This window comes from Chenopodium quinoa, unplaced genomic scaffold (assembly GCF_001683475.1).
Source record: "Chenopodium quinoa cultivar QQ74 unplaced genomic scaffold, ASM168347v1, whole genome shotgun sequence".
Lineage (NCBI taxonomy): Eukaryota > Viridiplantae > Streptophyta > Magnoliopsida > Caryophyllales > Amaranthaceae > Chenopodium > Chenopodium quinoa.
In genome coordinates this window covers 6,836,892-6,856,944 of record NW_018743955.1, presented here as the reverse complement: position 1 = coordinate 6,856,944, position 20,053 = coordinate 6,836,892, and the positions used below count along the sequence as shown (strand labels likewise).

The 20,053-nt window shown below is 34.6% G+C and overlaps 3 protein-coding genes across 4 annotated transcripts; 1 reads left to right on the top strand and 2 right to left on the bottom strand.

Annotated features, from left to right (window-relative positions):
* Positions 1–2,943: 2,943 nt before the first annotated feature.
* Positions 2,944–3,810, top strand: LOC110689502 (zinc finger CCCH domain-containing protein 23-like). The gene has a single exon (XM_021866286.1). It carries the CDS (start codon positions 2,944–2,946, stop codon positions 3,808–3,810), a length of 867 nt encoding a protein of 288 aa, XP_021721978.1.
* Positions 3,811–6,764: 2,954 nt separating this feature from the next.
* LOC110689313 (oleosin 1-like) lies at positions 6,765–7,732 on the bottom strand. The gene has a single exon (XM_021866070.1). The coding sequence runs from the start codon at positions 7,621–7,623 to the stop codon at positions 7,159–7,161; it is 465 nt and encodes a 154-aa protein (XP_021721762.1). The 5' UTR covers positions 7,624–7,732; the 3' UTR covers positions 6,765–7,158.
* A 1,319-nt stretch (positions 7,733–9,051) lies between these two features.
* Positions 9,052–14,594, bottom strand: LOC110689312 (putative lipase ROG1). Of its 2 annotated transcripts, none has more exons than XR_002504887.1 (10): positions 14,048–14,594; positions 13,478–13,545; positions 13,109–13,179; positions 12,750–12,992; positions 11,739–11,905; positions 11,586–11,641; positions 11,416–11,468; positions 11,186–11,324; positions 10,014–10,111; positions 9,052–9,472 (listed from the first exon to the last, which is right to left on the bottom strand). XR_002504887.1 is itself a non-coding variant. In XM_021866069.1 (10 exons), exons 1-10 carry the CDS (start codon positions 14,191–14,193, stop codon positions 9,401–9,403), a joined length of 1,089 nt encoding a protein of 362 aa, XP_021721761.1. In that variant the 5' UTR covers positions 14,194–14,587; the 3' UTR covers positions 9,052–9,400. The 2 variants fall into 2 exon arrangements, 1 of the variants encoding a protein (XP_021721761.1); XM_021866069.1 differs by having other exon boundaries at positions 11,210–11,324; positions 14,048–14,587.
* Between the last annotated feature and the right edge of the window lie 5,459 nt (positions 14,595–20,053).

The window sequence follows — 20,053 nt, the reverse complement described above, 5'->3', positions numbered from 1 at the left end:
ATTTGGGTCGGTTGGTTTCGGACAGTTAAACGGTTTCGGTTTGAAATTTGACAGCACTACTAATAAGTTCTGTTCAGTTCAGTTCTTAATTTCCTTTTATCGTAAAATATTCAATTTAGTTCAATTCAGCTCAACTCCAATAAGTTGAGTTCAAAGTTGAATTTAGTTCAGTCATTCAGAACAGGTCTAAGTGTAATTTGAAATAATATTTTTCCCCAAAGTCTGTATAAAGCAAAGTTGTCGTCTCAATTTTTGGAAAATGGAGAAAGTAAATTTTGAAATATTGTACATGACTATCATCTTCTTATCTTCTAAATGTAGAGTGTTGCTTTTTATTAAGCAGGCAGTTTATGTCTACATCAACTAATGTCATCAAAAAAATGCCTCATTATAAAGTACTCCTATTCGATTTGTCACATTAGTTTCACTAACACATAATTTTTTAATTTTGTTGCGATGTTGCGTGTTGTTAAGAGTTAAGTGTACCATAGTCATTTAAGGAATATGAGTAAAAATCCTTCAAATTTACCGTTTTCAAACACAAAGATTAAGTAAAGTGGTTCAAAATAAGCAAAAGTAAAAAAAAAAAAAAAAAAAAAAGTCAATCTTTTGCTTTTTTATACTCCATAGAAATGTTACAACTGATTTGAGATTGTTTTATGAAAAGAATGGTGCAACTAATATGACACAAAGGCTCGCTAAAAGAAAACCGGCCCGTCCAGGGTTTGAGAAAAACGCATGCACTATTTACGGGAGCTCGGATAAGTTGACTACGCTTCCTCTCCGGTACTCCGTAAATTGCATGCATGGCCGGTAATAACGAGTCAGCAATTTTGGAAGCTTGATTAACAACCCTTAACACGTGTTACTCACGTTTTTGTTGTATTTTTTTATGGCTTCTCAAATACGTGTTCATGCAATACAAAAAAACTTGGAAATTTTATTTTATAGTAGCTTAAAAAACTTGTCTTCCTCAAATTAAAGTTGGTAGATTTTAATTTTATTTTAATACAAAAATAACAACCAATTCGAAAACCTGGAAATTTCACTGGTATCCTAAGTTAAAGTTTAATTGTAACATTCAATCTTTTAAATGAAAAGTATGGATCAGCTTAACTATTCACATCACACACGATACTGTTAATTAATTATTTAGTTTTCTATGGCTTTTTGCTACTCTATGCTTTATATATTCCTTTACTTATAAGTTATATATCAAAAAATTTAAAAATAAAAACAAAAACAAAAGAGTAACATTTGAACTTTTAATGCAAGTTAGTTTTACATTAAGATTCATAAAAGAAACTCAACTTAATTTAGGCTTTGTACTAGTAGAATACTAGAATGTGGTTATGTGGCTAACCAGGCCATTAAATTTGAGCCATTTTCATGTGTATTTTAAGAAGTTGAACACCTTTAGGTATTTTCTTTATTTATTTTTATTGGCAATAAATAAATAATTAACACCTTAGGATTTTGATAATAGAATTTCTTATATAAATATGGCAAAAATTTGAGTAATCCGTAATATACACACAAATAAAATAAAATAAATAAAAAAAAATCCTAACATGAAGCTAGGAAATGTCCTTATTTTCACTTATTTCAAGTCTAATAAGTCCAATTTAAATAAGTTCTGATAAAGGTTACCAAGTTATTGAAATTACAACTAATTAAAATAAGTTTTAATAAATTCGATTAGATATGTTCAGTTAAGTTCAGATAATTAAGTGAAGGTCAAGTGTATAGAACACACCTTTAGAGTTAGTTTCATTCACCCTATTTTAACTTATTTCAAGTGCAATAAGTTTAAGGGTTAATCAAGTACAAATTACAACTACAATAAGTTTAATAAGTTTAAATTAGTGCAGATAAGATAAGATAAGTGAAAATACGGTTAATAGAACACACCCTTAACTTGCATTATTTCACATATAAGATATAATTATGAGAACAACTAAATTTCAATGACAAAGATTGCTAAGACAATAAAGCATTATGAAGAATGGCAAAAGTTTACTCTTAATGTTTTTTTGGAGACGGGTTAAATTTCCTTTTGTGAATCACATTGAATTTCCTTCAACACATAAGATATAATTAGGCGAATAGAACACACCCTAAACTTGCATTGCTTTCGTTCCTAAATGTTCCATACGTGCAATAATAATTGCAAGATTTTCGTGTTAGTGTAGTTAATTTTAGTTTTAATCAACGACAAAAAGATTCAACATCCGTTATTTCCTTTTGGAATAATATCCGATTCATATCCGGAAAAGTTTAGGTAATAGTCAACAAACATATATACTACAGACGTAATAGATTGTGTTTAGTCATCGTTTAGTTCGTTCTGGAAATTTCAACTTGGATTGACGATATGAGACATATATGTTGCATTTATCGAAACATGAACTGATTCCAAATTACGTTGAACTGTATAACATGAACTGATTCCAAATTACGCTGAATTGTATAAACCTTATTCATTGGTTAATTTTTGTTTCCCGGTGTTCATTAATCAAGATATAATTAACTAATAAATAACTAATTAGACTCTACCTTACAATATCTAATGAAATGTTTATTTAATAATATATCAATAAACCTTAAAAATTTATAACCACACCAATTAATACATTCTATTAAACAAAATGTTTACTTGTCTATATAAACGTACTCCTTCGCTCTACTTTCTCAATCACTTCACAACACATTTCATATAAACTTGTTAGTTCACATTTTTGTATATTCTAAGTATACATTATTTCATTTTCATCATTCATTCCATTCCTTGTATGTTCATCTTCATCGTCATGGATCGATTTCTCAATCATCTCTAACATAGTAACATCATTTATTCTATACTACATTTTTTCTATCATCTTCTTAAAGTTTCAAAAAAAAAAAAAAAAGAATTTTGCATTTGTTTGAGCTAAAGAAAGAAACATGTATAGAGTAGACGTGGAGAACATGTTAAGAGAATACTCCAACGCCTACAATAACCGAACCCGATACCCAAACCCGTTTGCTGATACAGACTTTGAACCCGATAATTTCGAGTCGGATGAGTTCAGAATGTACAGCTTCAAGGTCAAGAGATGCCCTTTGATGAGGGCACATGACTGGACTGTCTGCCCGTACGCCCACCAAGGCGAACGGGCTAGAAGGCGTGACCTAAAGAAGGTGCTCTACGTGGCAGTTTCCTGCCCGGATTATCGGGCCTCAAACGGAAACTGCCCAAGGGGCGAGCTTTGCGAATACGCTCACGGCGTGTTCGAGTACTGGCTCCACCCAACCAAGTACCGAACCCGGTTTTGTAATGCTGGTAACCGTTGCACCCGTCCAATCTGCTTTTTCGCCCACTCATTGAAGCAACTTCGAGCTGAGCCAATGGCCCACGTCCCTAAGTGGGTCCGACTAGCCCTCCGTACTCAAAAACTTGATTTACAGGCCCCGCCTGCTGAGCCATCATTGTCCGCCACTAATGCTGCTACTCACAATAGCAGCACTAGTGGCGGACGTGAGGTGGGCGTGATTGGACGCCCTAGGATGTCCAATACTACTCCCACGCCCACCTCGGCCTTATGGGAACTTCAACTTCCTAGTAGTAATATTAATAGTAGGGCCCCACCAACGGGAAGGCCTCAAGAATTAAAATTAGAGTTTTTGGAGACTCTAAGGATGCTTAGTATTAATGACTACTACAAGGTCTACAACAACAATCAAGTGGTCCAAAACCACAACGTTGATAGAGAAAACGTGAATTCGGACGGGCCGAGATTCGATTGGGTGTCGGATTTGTTGGCTGGTTGAAGGTAGATCTAAAGATTGAATGATCGGGTTTATTGTAAGGTAAACAACAAATTATTTCAGGAGATTTTTTATAGATCTATGTTTTTACAATTTGTGTTTGTAATATCCTAGCTTATTTATACTAAAATTTCTCCTTGCTAGTTACTATTAACATTTTCTTTTAACATTAATTTAATTTTTGAATTACAGGATGGTTGTTATGCTGGTTGTTTTTTAGCGTTTAAAAAGGTAGGTGTAACAGATTTAGTAAAACTGGATATGGAAGAAGGGAAACAAAGATGCAGTTTTCACGTGAGAAGATAGGCATGTATTCATGCATGTCATGCATGTAACGTAGGTCGTGGCCCTCTTGATGACTCACTTCTTCATGTTTACATCTTACATGATTTTATAATAATGTATCATATATATTCATATGTGATTTGTAATTCAGTCACTAGTTTGTAATAATCTTTTGGAATTTCCATTAATTAAGTATGCATGTAAATGTTTTCATGGGTTACAACTTACGTCTTACGAATGCTTAATTTTTGAATTATTCTTCAGATAATTGTGTACAAAACAAATTGAATAGATAGTTAAAAAGTAAAATAGATGGTTCCAATCACTTAGGTGGCTTCCCATGGTCTCTTGGGATCCATGAGAAGCACCTCATCTTCTATCTTTTCTGGGTTTGAAAAAGGCAAATATTCTTTAAGTATAATTCACGTTTTTGGACTAATTTTGGAAAAAAAAAAACAAAAACAAAAAAACAAAATTAAATTGGAAGTGTGGAGTATCTTGGAATCATAAAATTAGTTTCTTTGGAACCCAATTAAAGTATTCTGCACAAAAGATTTATAAAGTCTCAAACATGAGTCTAAAAATATTTAAAAGTAAAGGCTATAATCCACGATTTCAAATCAAATATTATTTTTTATAAAGATGTCTTTTTTGATAATAAAAGTTGGTTTAAAATCATATATTTATTATTAGACGTACCAAAAGGGTTATAAAGTCTGGAAAACAAGTTAATCCTACGACATGGGTACTTGTAAAATCTATTGAAATGATGGTCAAGATTTGTAAATGATGGTCCCAATCACCAACACTAGCTAGGCATTTCATGGTTCAATTAAGAAAGTAACGAGGGAAATTCAAGTGAAGAAGGAAAAAAGTGAAGAGGGAAAAAAATGAGGGAGGGAAACAATATATATACAATTAGAGGGGGTGGGTGGGTTAGTTAAAATAAAAGAGGGAAAGTGAAGAGGGAAAAAAAGAAGGGAGTTTTTCAAGTTAAGAAAATCGAAAAAACCAAAATTAACGTTTGATTAACATTAGGGTTACTGTAGATGAGTGTGTGAAATCTAGGGTGTACCGCTGATAAACAAAAGTTAAGTAAGTGTACCATTGATAAAAGCCCGAACCTTGGGTGTACCATTGATAATTTCCCCTATATATTTTATGTATCCATAGCAACATGGTATATATGTCAATGTAAAACTTTGACCTATAATATCTTAAATTATCAATACTATATATCATAACAATTGGATGATAAAAAAATCTACTCATTGAACGATTCCAACGAGTGCTCACAAAACTATAATTCACAAACAATGATCAAAGTAGGCCTAGTGAATTATATATAGTGCCAAAACTCCCAATAAGACACTTAAAAAAGCAGAGGGAGTAGTATCATATCATTTTTTAATATTTGAGACCTTGTGTATGGGGCTGCAAAATCATATAAAAAAATCAAGGTACCTTAAATTGGAACTAGATCTTGTTAGGAACCGCAGGTTTAATTTCGGTTCTGGTTATAGGTTGTAAAATTGAAGACCTATTGCAATAAGTTTCCATTTAAGCTCATACTCTTAATTTTTTGAACCGAAAATTGTGAAGTTCCCTAACTTGATAAAATATTCACTTATGTAAAATTTAAACACCAATTCAAGCCCAATATTAATTAATAAATATAAATATAACAACTATAAATATATGTATAAATTTAATTGAATTTGCTAAAAAAGTAAACTACTTTTGGCTTAATTTATTATTATGTTTACGAGTTGTAAACGTTATAAATTAGTGACCATTCAAATTTATTTAAAATACTTTTGCAAAAAGCTATTAATAAATATATTAAAAGACAAGGAATCGCTACTAATAAATATATTAAAAGACGGGGTACCCAAAATCGAAACCGAACCCTTTTGGTTCCGTAACTAGTTCTCAATCTCTACGAACCTGTTCAACAAGTTTTGGTTCCAATTCTCATTTTAAGGAATCTGTTGTAATAAATTTTGGTTCCGGTTCCACGAATTTTAACTACAAGGTACCTTGATATATATACTCATCCCTACTATGTGCCAAACAGTAGGTCACATAAAGTCGTGAGATAACCAAGCTAAGCTAAACTTGATCTATTGATAAGATTGTCACCTTTCAACTTTGAGGTTAGGAGTTCAATTAAGATGACTTATGAGTCAATGATAAAAGTTGTGTCCCACACCAATAAATTTTCTTTGGGGTACAACGTTAACGCCAGGACTACTTTCCAAGAGGTCACCGAGTCCCCACCATCTTAGTACTACTCTTGCCTGATAGAATCCGGTTTATAAAGTAGTATCCTATGTTCTTGTAGGATCCGTGGAAAGCATCATTTTGAGTTTTAAAAAGTTAAAAAATTCCTAAAATTAAAGGCTATAATTCACATTTTTAACAAAATTTAGGTGTTTGATAACATAATAGACCTACCAAAAAAAATAATCGAGCGAAAAGGAGTATGATGATTGTATGTTATCCTTTCTCCAATTTGTTGATATCGAATTAAATTGTTGAGTATATATCTTAAAATTTGTTATACCACGGAGTAGAATCATGTTATTAAAGGAATAGTTTAAAATTAAAATCCGACAATATCAATACATCATGCATAAGATATGAGCATGAATCGAAAGAGTAGCATTTTGTGCCAATCTAAGAAGTTCAACAATTTTTTCTTTTTTGACGAAAAAGATCCTAACATTGTTTATTCAAAAAAGCTAATTAACAATTTAAAATGCAGATGATAAAACCACAAAAATTAACCATAACTAAGAGGGGAACGAAATTCAACATACCAAAAAAGAAAAAAAAAAAAAAAAAAAAAACACAATTACAAACAAATTAAACCACAATCTATAAACCCTCAAAATAAATACTTCAATTCCCCCCAAAACCTAACCATAACCCCCTCGATCATCACCACGCCATTTTCTTCGATCCGCCGTCAAAGTTATTATTCGAGGCCATTATCTCCAACTTAGCTAGCTAGGTAGGTAGCAGCATACATCCAACAACGAACCTTAATTATTTACTTCGAAATCAAGAACTTTGCTGGGTAGCATGAGTTCCACCAGTAGCCTGCTGAATAAAATGCTCACCCTTTTCTCTAGCTTCCCTCGTCTTTCCAGACAGCTTCATCCTCGCTTGCTCCAACTGATCAGCTCCGGGCGGGTGGTGCCCCGTCATGTACCTGTAAATCCAAGCCAACACCGACAACGCCGCCACCCCAAACCCACCCGAGGACAAAAACCCACAGATCAACAGCACAACTGTGATAGCTGCTGGCACCAACACCGGGCTGAATATAACCAGCAACGGCGTGGCTACAGTCAACGCAATCACGGTCCCGGCTAGCGTTAACGCCGAAAGGACTAACAGCGATCCACCGGCTGTTATCGCGGTGGCCGCCTTGATCACCTGGTGAGCGCGTGGCTGCTGCTGCTGCTGCCCCGGGTACTGACGCGAGGTCATGTGTTGACCACCGTGTTGCATGTAATCAGCCATTCTATCTTTGGAAGAAAATATAACAAGAGTATGTAGTAAACAATTTGTTTAAAGTAGAAAACTTGAAAGGTAAGATAGGATGTAGTAGTATGATGAGTTGAGGAAAGAATGAAATGGTTTATAAAGGAGATGGAGGGGGCACGTGGAGAAGAGAGGAGAGGCACGTGTTGGGTAGCTTATCATGCAGGAATTGCATGTAAGTGTGTGTGGTAATTCTTTCAAGGTAACACGTATCCATTTTTGTCATAAGCATGTTCATTGTAAACCTACATTATTGTGTACTGCCCATAAAAGATGAAGTATCCAACTTTCCTATGCTTTGTTTTTATCACGCATTTTTTTATATTGTTGTTAATAATTCCAACTTTTGATTTTTTATTTTAATTAGTCTTTGGTTATTTCACACTCATTGAAAAGTATTTCGTCTTACAATTCACATTCACATCCAAACCGTTTATAGATTATTACTAGGTTAGAACCCGTGCGAATGTGCGATGCACGTTTTATATAAAATTTATTTTTATAATTTATATATTTTTTTTAAAAAAAAATGGTTAAATATAAAAAATAAGAATATACACCTTGTACAAAATATTTGTATTTTGAAAATTTTAAATTTTTATCAAAATTATGATATAATACCTATTCAATTTTGCCTATTACATATTTTAATATAGGAGTCTATTTATTAGTGTACAACTTAAAATAATTACATTTTTTTAAGGATAAATTGATAAGTTGTATTTGTAATATAGAAACTTCTATTATTCAAATTTCAAAATCTATTAAATATAATAGCTCAAAAAAAAAAAAAGAAGAAGACATCATCATCATGCATTTAGGCGGGAAAATTTTTATTATAAGAGTGACATATGGACAGTAATAACATCAACAAAGTTTTGTTTTAGTAATAGTTAATAGATTATTAAAAAAAACATAAAATTTTCCGTTTTCCAAATATTGTAACATATGGATTAAACGTGGAGTTTAAAAAGAAAATAGAGATAAAAATAAATTAAGATAGAGACTCATGTGATAGAAAAAAAGAAAAGAGAAAAATCATGTTTCAATAAGAAAATGTTTTAATATCTGTACAACTTTCTAATTTAATAATTATTGTAAAATATTTAGAAACAGACGATGTATGAAGTATTCTATACAAATTACTTTTAGAAATAGCTAAGGTATCCAATACTTAGAAAATTTTGACATCTGTAATTGATGTAGCTAACGAAAAGAAGGAATAATTATAATTGTTAGATACAAAAATACATAAAATTATTATGAATATTACAGTAATGAAATTAATGCTATTCCCCTAAGTGTAAAGATGTAACGGTGCTCGGGTGAATTTTAAACGAGCATACTACCAACTAGAAATTCGCCTTAGACAACACCCAATAGCTGAGTTCAAGTACAATGAAGGAAAAAAAAAAAATTCGATTGAACTTTTTTAATCCATTGAATTGTTGCAGCAGATACAAATTGAGTTTCCCTTTATGCTTAGTATATTATATGTAACATTCATTTACAATTGAACCATAATGAATCAACAAAATTTAAGCATAAACAAGAATAGGTCCCAATTATCAACATATAAATATATTGGCCACCTCCAAAGGGATCTGCACCAGCCAAGATTCGACAAAGCAGTAAATTTCCCACAGGAAAATCCATTGGAATGTCTATCGTTTAATGCAAGAGGCAAATCAGCTGCACGAATTAATGGAATTTGAAGAAACATACAACTTGATGTAGGCGTAACATCCAAAACCACTTAGATGACAAAATGGTCGATCATATGCTGGATAACATCTGCACCTTCTGCGTGCATGTAATGTTCTTTTACCTGTAAATCAAGAACACAAAATCGAAGTGAACAACTAAAAAAAAAAAAAGTAGATTCTTGATTTCTGCTCTGAAGTTTAAAATAATACTGGAAGGGAAATGCCTTGCTTTACAAAGAATATGTTAGATCCTTGTTTTACAAATATGGTTGCATTTGCATACTGCGTGGACCAATCAGAAATGTAATAGCAATCCTCTGTGGATAATGCATGATCAAATGATGTCTCCTGATGAGTCGACGTTCCCACTAGGGACTAGTATTATGAAAGAGTGAATACGTTCTTGAACTAATCAAATTGAAGAGCAACTAGCTTTGTTGGGTATACAAAATTGTAATCGACGAATGGATTAGAATTCCTACAGTATGTGATAAAAACACACTGTAATACTGAACTCATAGATCCTGCCTAAGTGTTGTTATAATTTCAGGTTAAACATACATGTAATACTGAACTACTCTTCTACAATACACGGACAAACAAATATAAACACACACAGACAACTGTACACAGTAGGCTAGAAGGAAAGTGAGAATGAATGACCTGTATCACGCTATGGGCAGCAAACCTCAGTCTACTGCTGTGGAAGCTGACATCAACCTTCTCCCATGGAACACGAGATAAACCTGTCACAAGTTCCTCTGCAAATAATAATCCAAAGCAAAAGATTCAGGTGACTGAAAAGGCAGAATTCACGACAGCAGGAAGCAGGAAATATATAAAGTAAAATAAAATGGTTCCCCTACTTAAGTACACCAGACCCAAAATCTATGTTACTCGGACTCTTTCATTTACCTCACGTGTCCGTGTCGACACGACACGTGTCGGACACCGACACCGACACTTGGGACACTTCATTTTTAACTAAAAACACAACTTTTTTCTAGAAAATGGGCGAGTCTGATGCTTGGACACCCGTGTCTAATTTGACACATTATTCGAGTCCAAGTAACATAGCCCAAAATAGTAGAATGAGTTCACTTCAAAAATGTTTGATGAACTAGTAAGGAAATACGATAAAAGTCATTGCAGAGTAGATAACTTGCACAATTCTCCATGCTCGAGGGGTTGTTTTCATTATGTTTGCATGAAGTGAAAGAGATAAAGAAAGTGATTAATTCACACTCCAAAAGGCATTAGAAGGCAAACAATAGCTTAGTGCATGAAGTTTATAGGTTCACAGATATTCAAGTTCATATTTCATTTTAATCCATGTAGCTAATGGGTTATGGATTTTGTTCAAAGAATGCGTATACCAACAGAAGATCAAACTCATGACTAATTTGTACTCTAAGAAAGACCCCTATGACCCTCATATCCACACCATGATTACATCTTAGTATAAATGTGTTCATATCCCCCTTGTACCACAATCTTTGATTTCCTCCACACAATACTGGCACATATTTTTTGACTGGGTAACTATCCTCTCAACCTAAGTCAATATCAGAGTCTGGACAAACACAGAAAGAATCTCAGGCTGCTAAGAAGATAAGTCCCAGTCTCATTTCTCTTCGAATCACTATGCATGGTTTCATTGCACATACTCCGGATAGAAAAGGAAACATGCCCCCCCACCCCCGCCGGCCCCTTCCCAAAATAAATTTACTTAAAAAAAAATCAAAAGAAGCAAATGATGAAAGTAGAGACACAAACACATAGGGAACAAATAGACTAGATGACTAAGACAAGCTTGAAATCAAACAGCAAAGTACATTTCAAATCAGAGCTTCATGAACCTTCTATTTTGTCACAGCATTGGTCTTCCTCTGATGCAGTTTGATTAGGTTCACGTGCTTCGCAAAACTCCTCATAGACTATATGAGGGTATTTCTCATTAAGTGAATCTTCCCACTGGCCAGATTGATTTATGTGTCAGTCATGCTATAAAAATTAAATATAAATAGTAAACATATAATAGTATAAGCAAAACAGAAGACAATACCTTAGGTAATTCACTCATACGTCTGATACAAGATGTTCTCCAGCCCACAATATCTTAAAAGGTCATAGTTAAAGGAGACAAAAGTAATAGTGTATACAAATAACAATAACAAAAACAGTAACTATAAGGTACAGGAATGAAATGAAATTCCTATCACACTGAAAGGATGCGATCATATCCAACATTTGAATATGCCACTCTACGTCTGAATGCCCGCAAAGCTGATCTGCACCAAAGGCCAGCACACCGTTTTCAATTCACGCTAGTGCAAGTAAGGACAAAATAATACACACAGATTATATAAATAAATTTACAACACATACATGAAACGATATTCACTATTGTCTTCCACCATTCGTTTAAGCAATGGAGGCTTCCCTTCAGCATCTCCATCAGTCAAGAAAAGATGTCTACCTGTTTTTCTAAATATCCAATGAATCACAAGGCCAGCAACTTTTTCAATAGCAGTCACACCAAAGAGGAATGGTACCTGCAATCCCAGCAATAAATAAGAATTGTATCAACCAACAAGCTTACATTACCTTAAAGGCTTAAATTCATAGAAATACGAGGATGACAATACTAATAACTATAAGGGAATTAGCAAACTTTGTCATCATATGCATGAGTCAGACACAAAATAAAAGGAACCATAACAGTAAGACAAGATACATGAACCAAGAGGGTAAGGAAACGAGGGGGTAAAACATGAATGTCAGTTGTGCTGCAACCTTCAAATCCGTCAAGAAATGCCTTAAAAAGGCCAAAATTTGAATCAAAAAAAGATGTGGGAGAATGCATTGGATCAAGTACGAAAACAAAGCCATAAGTTTATTCCACAGACATTAGGTCTATCCCATCTAAACCCAGAGAGCATGGATCACCAGAAACACAGTCCTATTAAGGATGTTTCACTAAAATCTTCAAATTAATAGACATCATACTTCATCTCTAATATTGTTCCTCTTGACTACAGAGTCTAAACAGTCTCTTATATTGTTCACTTAGCAAGAAGAGACAGGTTCAATTTTAAACCCTTATTGCAAACACAAAAGTTGAATGAACTGCCAAAAACTTTTCTGAATTTGAGACAAGACTTAAATAATACTCGTATATTTCTAAAGAGATTCTTGGATATATCATAAAACAGCACCGAAGAACACTAAGAAGATCCATGAGAAGAACTATGACATCATCACCCCATTAGTCGTATAACAAGCCATATAACATAGATAAGGAAAGCCAATGTACAAAGGTATGATTTCCAATTTAAGAATAACATTTTATGAAATTGGAAACCAAAAAAGGTATTCAAGCATCCCAGAAATTGTTACCTGCTTATTACCACGTGAACCAAGATGAGGAGTAGCTACAGTAATAAAGTTCACTGCTTCAAGACCACCAATGGTACCTCTTGCATTCTCATTAGAATTTATAGTGGATGAATCCTCCACATTAACACCTTTCGGAGGTTGATACAGAATACCAATTGCATATCTTGCAACCAAACCACCAACAGAATGTGCAACAATCGAAATTTTCCTTAGATTGGGCTTTTGTTTAATGATCTCCAACACCTGGCATTGATAAGCTCAATCATAAACATCAAATAGAAAACAGAATGACATAAAGTCAGCCAATATCTTTTTATAATAAGCTTTGCTAATATAGGTAAGGCTGATATCAAACCAACCTCTGCTGCCAATCTTTGAGCCATGACGTCTACACCATCTAGCGTCAATGTAGCCCCATTTTTTTCACTGCCTGAAAAAAGAATGATAAATCAGGTAAAAATTTCTGCAGGACAACTTCACCATAGTTCAATCACTCAAAAAATCCCCCCATCTTTGAGTAATACTTCGTATCATTCTTTTCCGGTTCTATCTTTTTCTATCCTCATATGTAACCAAAGCAGCAACAACGCCCGAAACAAGCACAGAGAGCAGGATGATCAAAAGAGGAAAAAGCTATAAGTCTACCAAGCAATCTAAAAATAGCTATACATGATTACTTCTACATTATAGCATAAAACCAAAGTTTGATAAAGGTAAATTATCCTTACAATGAACATATACTTTATCTGGGAGCATTTTAACAAACTGCTCCGCTCCAAACTTCCAATCAGCAGCACTGCAGACATGAACATACCCAATCATTAAAAATTAGTCTAAATCCCATGTAATTTCACAATTTACCAATTCATAAATAGAAAGTGGACTGAAATTGACTCCAATTTTGTTCAATTATGGCCTTATGGGCTTAAACCTAATTACATAAACTAAATCTGCCGACGAATACAAACAAAATTATCTCCAACTAATATGGAATCACATAACATGATTTTTTTTTTTTTTTAAATTTAAAAATCCAAAGTAGGAAGTTTTCCAGAAATTTCGAACACTAAAAGAACCAAAATTTAGTAACAAATGCAACAATAACCAACTCAAAATTCATCAAAACAAACCAAAATTTCATGAATTTTCCAACAATTAACCAAAATTAAAGTATACAAACATGAAACTAAGTTTGACCCAGTTGAATCAAGGTTATGATCATATACAGGATCAGATCAAAAAACCCCAAAATTACCAAATTACAAAAATAAATGCATAAAAATAAATAAAATATAAACCTGCCAAGAATGCCATGAACCATAACAACAAGATGATCAGCAGAAGAAGGTGAAGAGACTCCATTCTCACAATTCCAGACATCTTGTCCTCCATTACCAGTATCCTTGTGACAAACACCGTTTTCCAGAACAATACCGTTTTCCATCAAATTAATCAAATAAAAAAAATCCCAAAAACAGAATTGAAGTTGAACTCAAACCCACCAAATAATTTTTATCTGGGAAGTGTTTAAATTCATTAATAAGTGTAAAAACTTAGGAAAAATCTTATCTTGAAGGGATATTTTTTCCCAGTTATTTAGGGGTAGTTAGAAAATCAAAAGAATTAGGAATAATAATAGGAAAATTAAGAGTAAAGAAGAGGGGACAGGCGGTTGTAGGAAGAAAAGGGGAATTCTTAATTCCGAATTTCTTTGGTGAGAATACAAAGAGCTTCGATGGAAGGGAAACTAACTGGTTACTGCCTTGTCGACAGCATTACGTGTCTATTCCCTACCATTTTTTTTCCAGGCTTTTCTTTTCAATTTTTTATTTTTACACGTTTAAATTTTGGAAAAAAAAAATACTCGTAATTATGGATTAATGATTCTAACCATGAAATTTGTGTCTTTGTTACCGACCTATTGCCCAAAAAAAATAAAAATAGAGGCATTCTCTTGCTAGTGTTGTGGACTTGTAGGCTTGTGGCAATAAGGCTCTGTTCTTTTGAGTTTCTGGGCAAAGCATAGCAGATTTTAGCAGAGTAGAGTCGAGTCGGGCCGAGCAGAGCAAAGCAGATTTGATTATTATTATTATTATTATTATTATTATTATTATTATTATTATTATTATTATTATTATTATTATTATTATTATTACTACTACTACTACTACTACTATTATTATTACTACTACTACTAATATTATCGCATTAATCATTAAATTTTTAAAGTTAAATATTAATTATTATTATTATTATATTAATTATAATTATTATTATTATTAAATATTATTGAATTATTATTATTATTAAAAATTAATAATTAGTATTATCTTTAAATATTAGTTATTATCTTAAAATTAATTGTTATTATAAAAATCAATTATTGTTATTATAATTAATATTAATAGTTATAAGTATTATTATTACTATTAGTATAATTACTATTATTATTACTATTATTATTAAATATTAATTATTATTATTATTACTATTATTATTATTAAATATTAATTATTATTATTATTACTATTATTATTATTATTAAATATTAATTATTATTATTAATAATATTATTATTAATAATTTATTATTATTAAATATTATTAATTTATTTTTATTATTATTAAATATTAATAATTAATTATTATTATTATTTTTATTATTAAGTATTAATTATTATTATTAAATATTATTTATTTATTATTATTAAATATTAATTATTTATTATTATTCTTATTAAATATTAATTATTATTATTAAATATTAATTATTTATTATTATTCTTATTAAATACTAATTATTATTATTAAATATTTATTATTTATTATTATTATTAAATATTAATTATTATTTTAATAATTCAATATTAAGTATTAATTTTAAGTAGAATAGAGCAGAGCATAGCAGAGCAGATTTCAGCAAAGCAGAGCAGAGAAAAGCATATTTCAGCAAAGCAGAGCAAAGCAGTTCTAAAGAACGGGGCCTAAGTCGGTAACAAAGACAAAAATTTTATTTTAATATTTTGTTTTTTTTTTGACAAATTTTAATATTTTGTATCGAATAAACTACGTAGTATTAAAGACTTTAATAGAAGGAAGTACATATTTATTCTATTTAAAAAAAATACATATTTATTCAAAAAAAAAAGGTAAAATAGCAATTTGATTTGATATATATTGGGGATGTTTGGTAATTAGAGTTTTGACCGTAAAAGAGCTTATTTGACCAATTTAGAGGTTTGACTACCCCAATCATCTATTTTGGGTGTTTGGTAAAAAAAAAAAAAAAAAGCTTTTTAAATGAGCTGATTGGGGCAAAACAGCTAATTTGTAAAAAACTAGTAAAAAATAGAGCTTTTTGAGTTAGCTGATTGAATAATAAAAGTCAAATGACATTTTTGCGCTGCCCTCCCAAATTCTTACCCTAAAACTATTCAACCATGAAGCATTTCAGCCGTTTTTTTTTACCAAAGCATTTCTCCTTCTTTCCTCCATGAAGCTACTGAAGGTCTATGGAAGTTAAAAAATAATTGCTTGTATAATTGTATTAAGCAAGTTTTTTTTAATTTTTTTTTAATTTGTCAATTATGGAACCATATAAAATGCTTTGTAAAAAAGTAATTTTTTTTAGGATATATATATGGTATTATAGTTTGCAATGATATTATTATTTACAAGTAAAAAAAATGTCAATGTCCTAAATTGTCATTTCATGTGTTCAACTAACAAACAACTACAATTAATAAGCTAATTTTACCAAACAACTCTACATAATAAGCTCTTACCAATTCAATCAGCTAGTCAATTAAAACAGCTAATACAATAAGCTAGTCAAACCAGCTAATGCAACCAGCTTTTTATCAATCAGCTAACCGCTAATTAACAAACAGGGCATTGAGTGCTTGCATTATTTCCCTTTTACTACGTATTTTAGTTTGACCTTAAACATTAAAAAGCTTCAAGTATCAGTTACCGATGTTTCACATTATGTGCAACAATTAATTGGAATACAAAAATACCTAATTGTTGCACATAATATATAACATATTTAAATTTGATATATCAAGCTAAGGGATATAATGTTGTTGAATTCTTACTTATTTTTTAGCGGTAGATAATGTGTAAATTTGCATCAATTTAATCAAAATAATTACTCCGTATTATCATTAGTAATTTAATACTCAGTATACTATAAATTTTAGGTTTATCAAATTTTGACGAGTTGAGTGATTCAAGTTCAAGCAACTTTAAACGATTATTAACGTTGTATTTTTAGCCTATGGCTTGATTAATAATTTAAAAGAGCGTGAAGAAATTACCTAAAATGACATAATGGTAGTAATTTTATTGGAATCATCATCTTATCTTGAAGTAATCGTTATAGAGAGACATTTGACTTGTTGATCCATGATCATCAATAACAAATACAAGTTGTTTGGGGTAAAAATACCCTAAACACGTGGCCCAATGGCCTAGTGACACGTGGCATCCAGCCGTTGGTCAGCAGGGCTCCAATCCTCTGCTGACACGTGTCCTCTAAACCCTAAAAGGAAACCATCCCTTCCCCACTATAAATAGTGGAAGGACCCTCATTAATGGGAGGCTGGAACATTTGTTGTTCACATTGAATACTCCTCAAAAAGAAAAACACTTACCCCGAGCAATATTAATTGCAGAATTCTCCCATTACGCGAGAAGTAACTTCTACATTACGTGCATTCTACCTCCCGTATCTTTACTAACTTGATCGTCGGAGGCGGAGCTCCTACCCCCAGGAGTCTTCGTGATTTTGCAGGCACAGGCGTCGAAGGGCATTCTTGGAATTGTAACTCTCCCGCAGGACACATAAAAAAACCCCGAAACATTTGGCGCCGTCTGTGGGGAGAGTACTTCTAAGATGACTTCTGATACTGTGTCACCGAATCAGGGCAAACGGCCTGTGGTCGAGCCTGAGGTCCAGACGGACCATGAAAGTGGAGACAAAATTGAAACATATGTGGCCCCGGATGGGTCTTTCAGAACGAAGCACCCTCGTGCTAAAGATAGAAGAGAACGGAAAATCAGCCAAGCTGCTCCCAGCAACCCAGCCGGGCAACCGGCTGGAATTGCCCAAACGGTGGAGGGCTCAGCCCCCGTTACAAGAAACGAACTCATGTCTTTCATGAATAGTTTCAAGGGTGAGATCAAGAGCCTCATCCGGTCAGCTACTCCAAAGAAGGGTCAGCCGGCCAAGAAGCCTTCTGGAAAGAAGGCGGTCAAAGAACGAGTTCCTACCCCTCATCCCAAGCCAAAGGAGGGGGAGGGCTTAAGGTTTGATCCAAGCAGACTCCGTTTTCCTCAAGGGGAGCTGCGAAAGGCCATCCGGCACGTACAGCCGGATGGCTCCAAGAAAACATTCTCAGACGCCCGCACATTTCTCCAAGAGAAGCGAGGTCAGGCGTCTGCGTCGGCCTCAACGTCGACCTTCCCGGACAGTTTCCATGACGTCTCACACAGGCGTACGGGAACGAACCTTGGGAGCCAGACGGGCGAAGCTTCTGCCCGGTCTGGACCCAAAGTGATCCAGCCTGGCCTATTCGGCACACCGAATGGGTTGGGTGGATCCCCTTTTATGTCACCGGGTCTTTTCGGTGGGCAAGCGCAGCAGCCGTTCCAACCCACGGACTGGCAGCTGCGCCTGCTAAATTTGGGGGAACAGCCAACGGCGTTCTCACCAGAGATAACCCAGGCGGCACAGCCGCCTAAGATCAAGAATGTTTTGGTGGGGGCCTATGACGGCACCACCAACCCAGAAGACCATCTAATGGCCTACTCTAACCTCATGTACCTCCAGGGGTTAGATGATGCCGTCTGGTGTCGATGCTTCCCAGCTACCCTCAAGGGCATAGCCCAGCGGTGGTTTGGTAACCTACCAGCCGGTTGCATCAACAGCTTTCGAACTTTGGCGTACTTGTTTACGTCAAATTTCTCAATGAATATTCCTGCCAAAAAGACTAGCCTCGACCTAGGGGCAATACAGCAGGGCGACCGGGAGGGCCTCCGGTCATACGTCAGACGGTTCAATCTGATGAGAATTCAGATTCCAGGACTATCAGACGAAGTGGCCTATACACACTTCTTTCGAGGTCTGAAGGATGGGTCGACCTTTAAGTTTGACCTCGTCCGGAAGAGGGTTGCTACCCTCCAAGAGGCGTTAATTGAAGTTGAAGCCTATATACAGGCGACGGAGCTTTGTGCTGTCAAGCAGCCGTCAGATTATAAAAAGTCTGACAAAAAAGAGAGCCGGCAACAGCATCAGCCGGCAAGAAAGGAAGAAAAGAGAAAAGGGGTCTGGGCAGCTGACCGATCAGGACAGCCGGCCCAGAAGATCAGGCGGAAGTCAGAATCGTATGCTCCCAAATACGAGTTCGCAAAAGATTGCTCCACCATCCTCCTGGAAATCAAAGGTCGGATGTCTCTCGACAAACCGGCTGAAATGAAAAGCCCCGTGAATAAACGGGACAAGAGCAAGTATTGCCAATACCACGAGGATGTCGGCCACGACACCGATGGCTGCTATAGCCTCAGGCGGCTATTGGACCGTCTGGCAGATGAGGGGGCCCTAAAATCCTACCTACCCAAGGCTAAGGGTAATACCCAGGCCAAGAAAGGGCAGGCGGCAAAAACCGGCCCAGCAAACTCCGAGACGGATGAAGAGACCATCTTCACAATAGCAGGCGGTTTTGCCGGAGGGGGTCCTACCATCCGGGGCACCAAAGACAACATCAAGAAGCTGGTCAACTCAGTGGATGAGGGCCAGGCGTCGAAAGACATCTTTCCTGAGGTCCTTATTTCTGAAAAGGACCGGGGCAAGGTCAGGCGGCCTCATGATGACCTCATCGTCATCGAATGCAAGGTTGCCAACCAGAAGGTTGGCCGAATCCTAATAGACACCGGGAGCTCGTCTGACCTAATCAGTTATCAGTGCTTGACCAAGCTCAAGTACACATCCGGTAACATGCACCAGGCTCCTCACCCACTAGTCGGTTTTGGGGGTGGAGTAGTGCATCCGGTCGGAAGCATAGATCTTCCGATCCGGCTGGGTGAAAAGGGGCAAGGACGCCACATGATAGTCAAGTTTTTAGTTGTGGAGGAGTTGTCCGCCTACAACATGATATTTGGCCGTCCTACCCTCAACGCATCTAAGGCTGTCATCATCCCGTCCCTCATGTTGGTCAAATTTCAAAAGGATGATGGTACAGTCGGTGCCCTAAGCGGGGACCAGAAGACGGTAAGAGAGTGCTATCTCTCTGACGTCAAGACAAC

Coding starts and splice junctions, on each gene's coding strand:
- LOC110689312 (XM_021866069.1), bottom strand. CDS start 14,193: ATGGAAAACGGTATTGTTCTGGAAAACGGTGTTTGTCACAAGGATACT. Junction 13,546..14,047: donor GTTCATGGCATTCTTGGCAG/GTTTATATTTTA, acceptor TCATGTCTGCAG/TGCTGCTGATTGGAAGTTTG. Junction 11,325..11,415: donor GTATGAGTGAATTACCTAAG/GTATTGTCTTCT, acceptor CAATCTGGCCAG/TGGGAAGATTCACTTAATGA.
- LOC110689502 (XM_021866286.1), top strand. CDS start 2,944: ATGTATAGAGTAGACGTGGAGAACATGTTAAGAGAATACTCCAACGCC.
- LOC110689313 (XM_021866070.1), bottom strand. CDS start 7,623: ATGGCTGATTACATGCAACACGGTGGTCAACACATGACCTCGCGTCAG.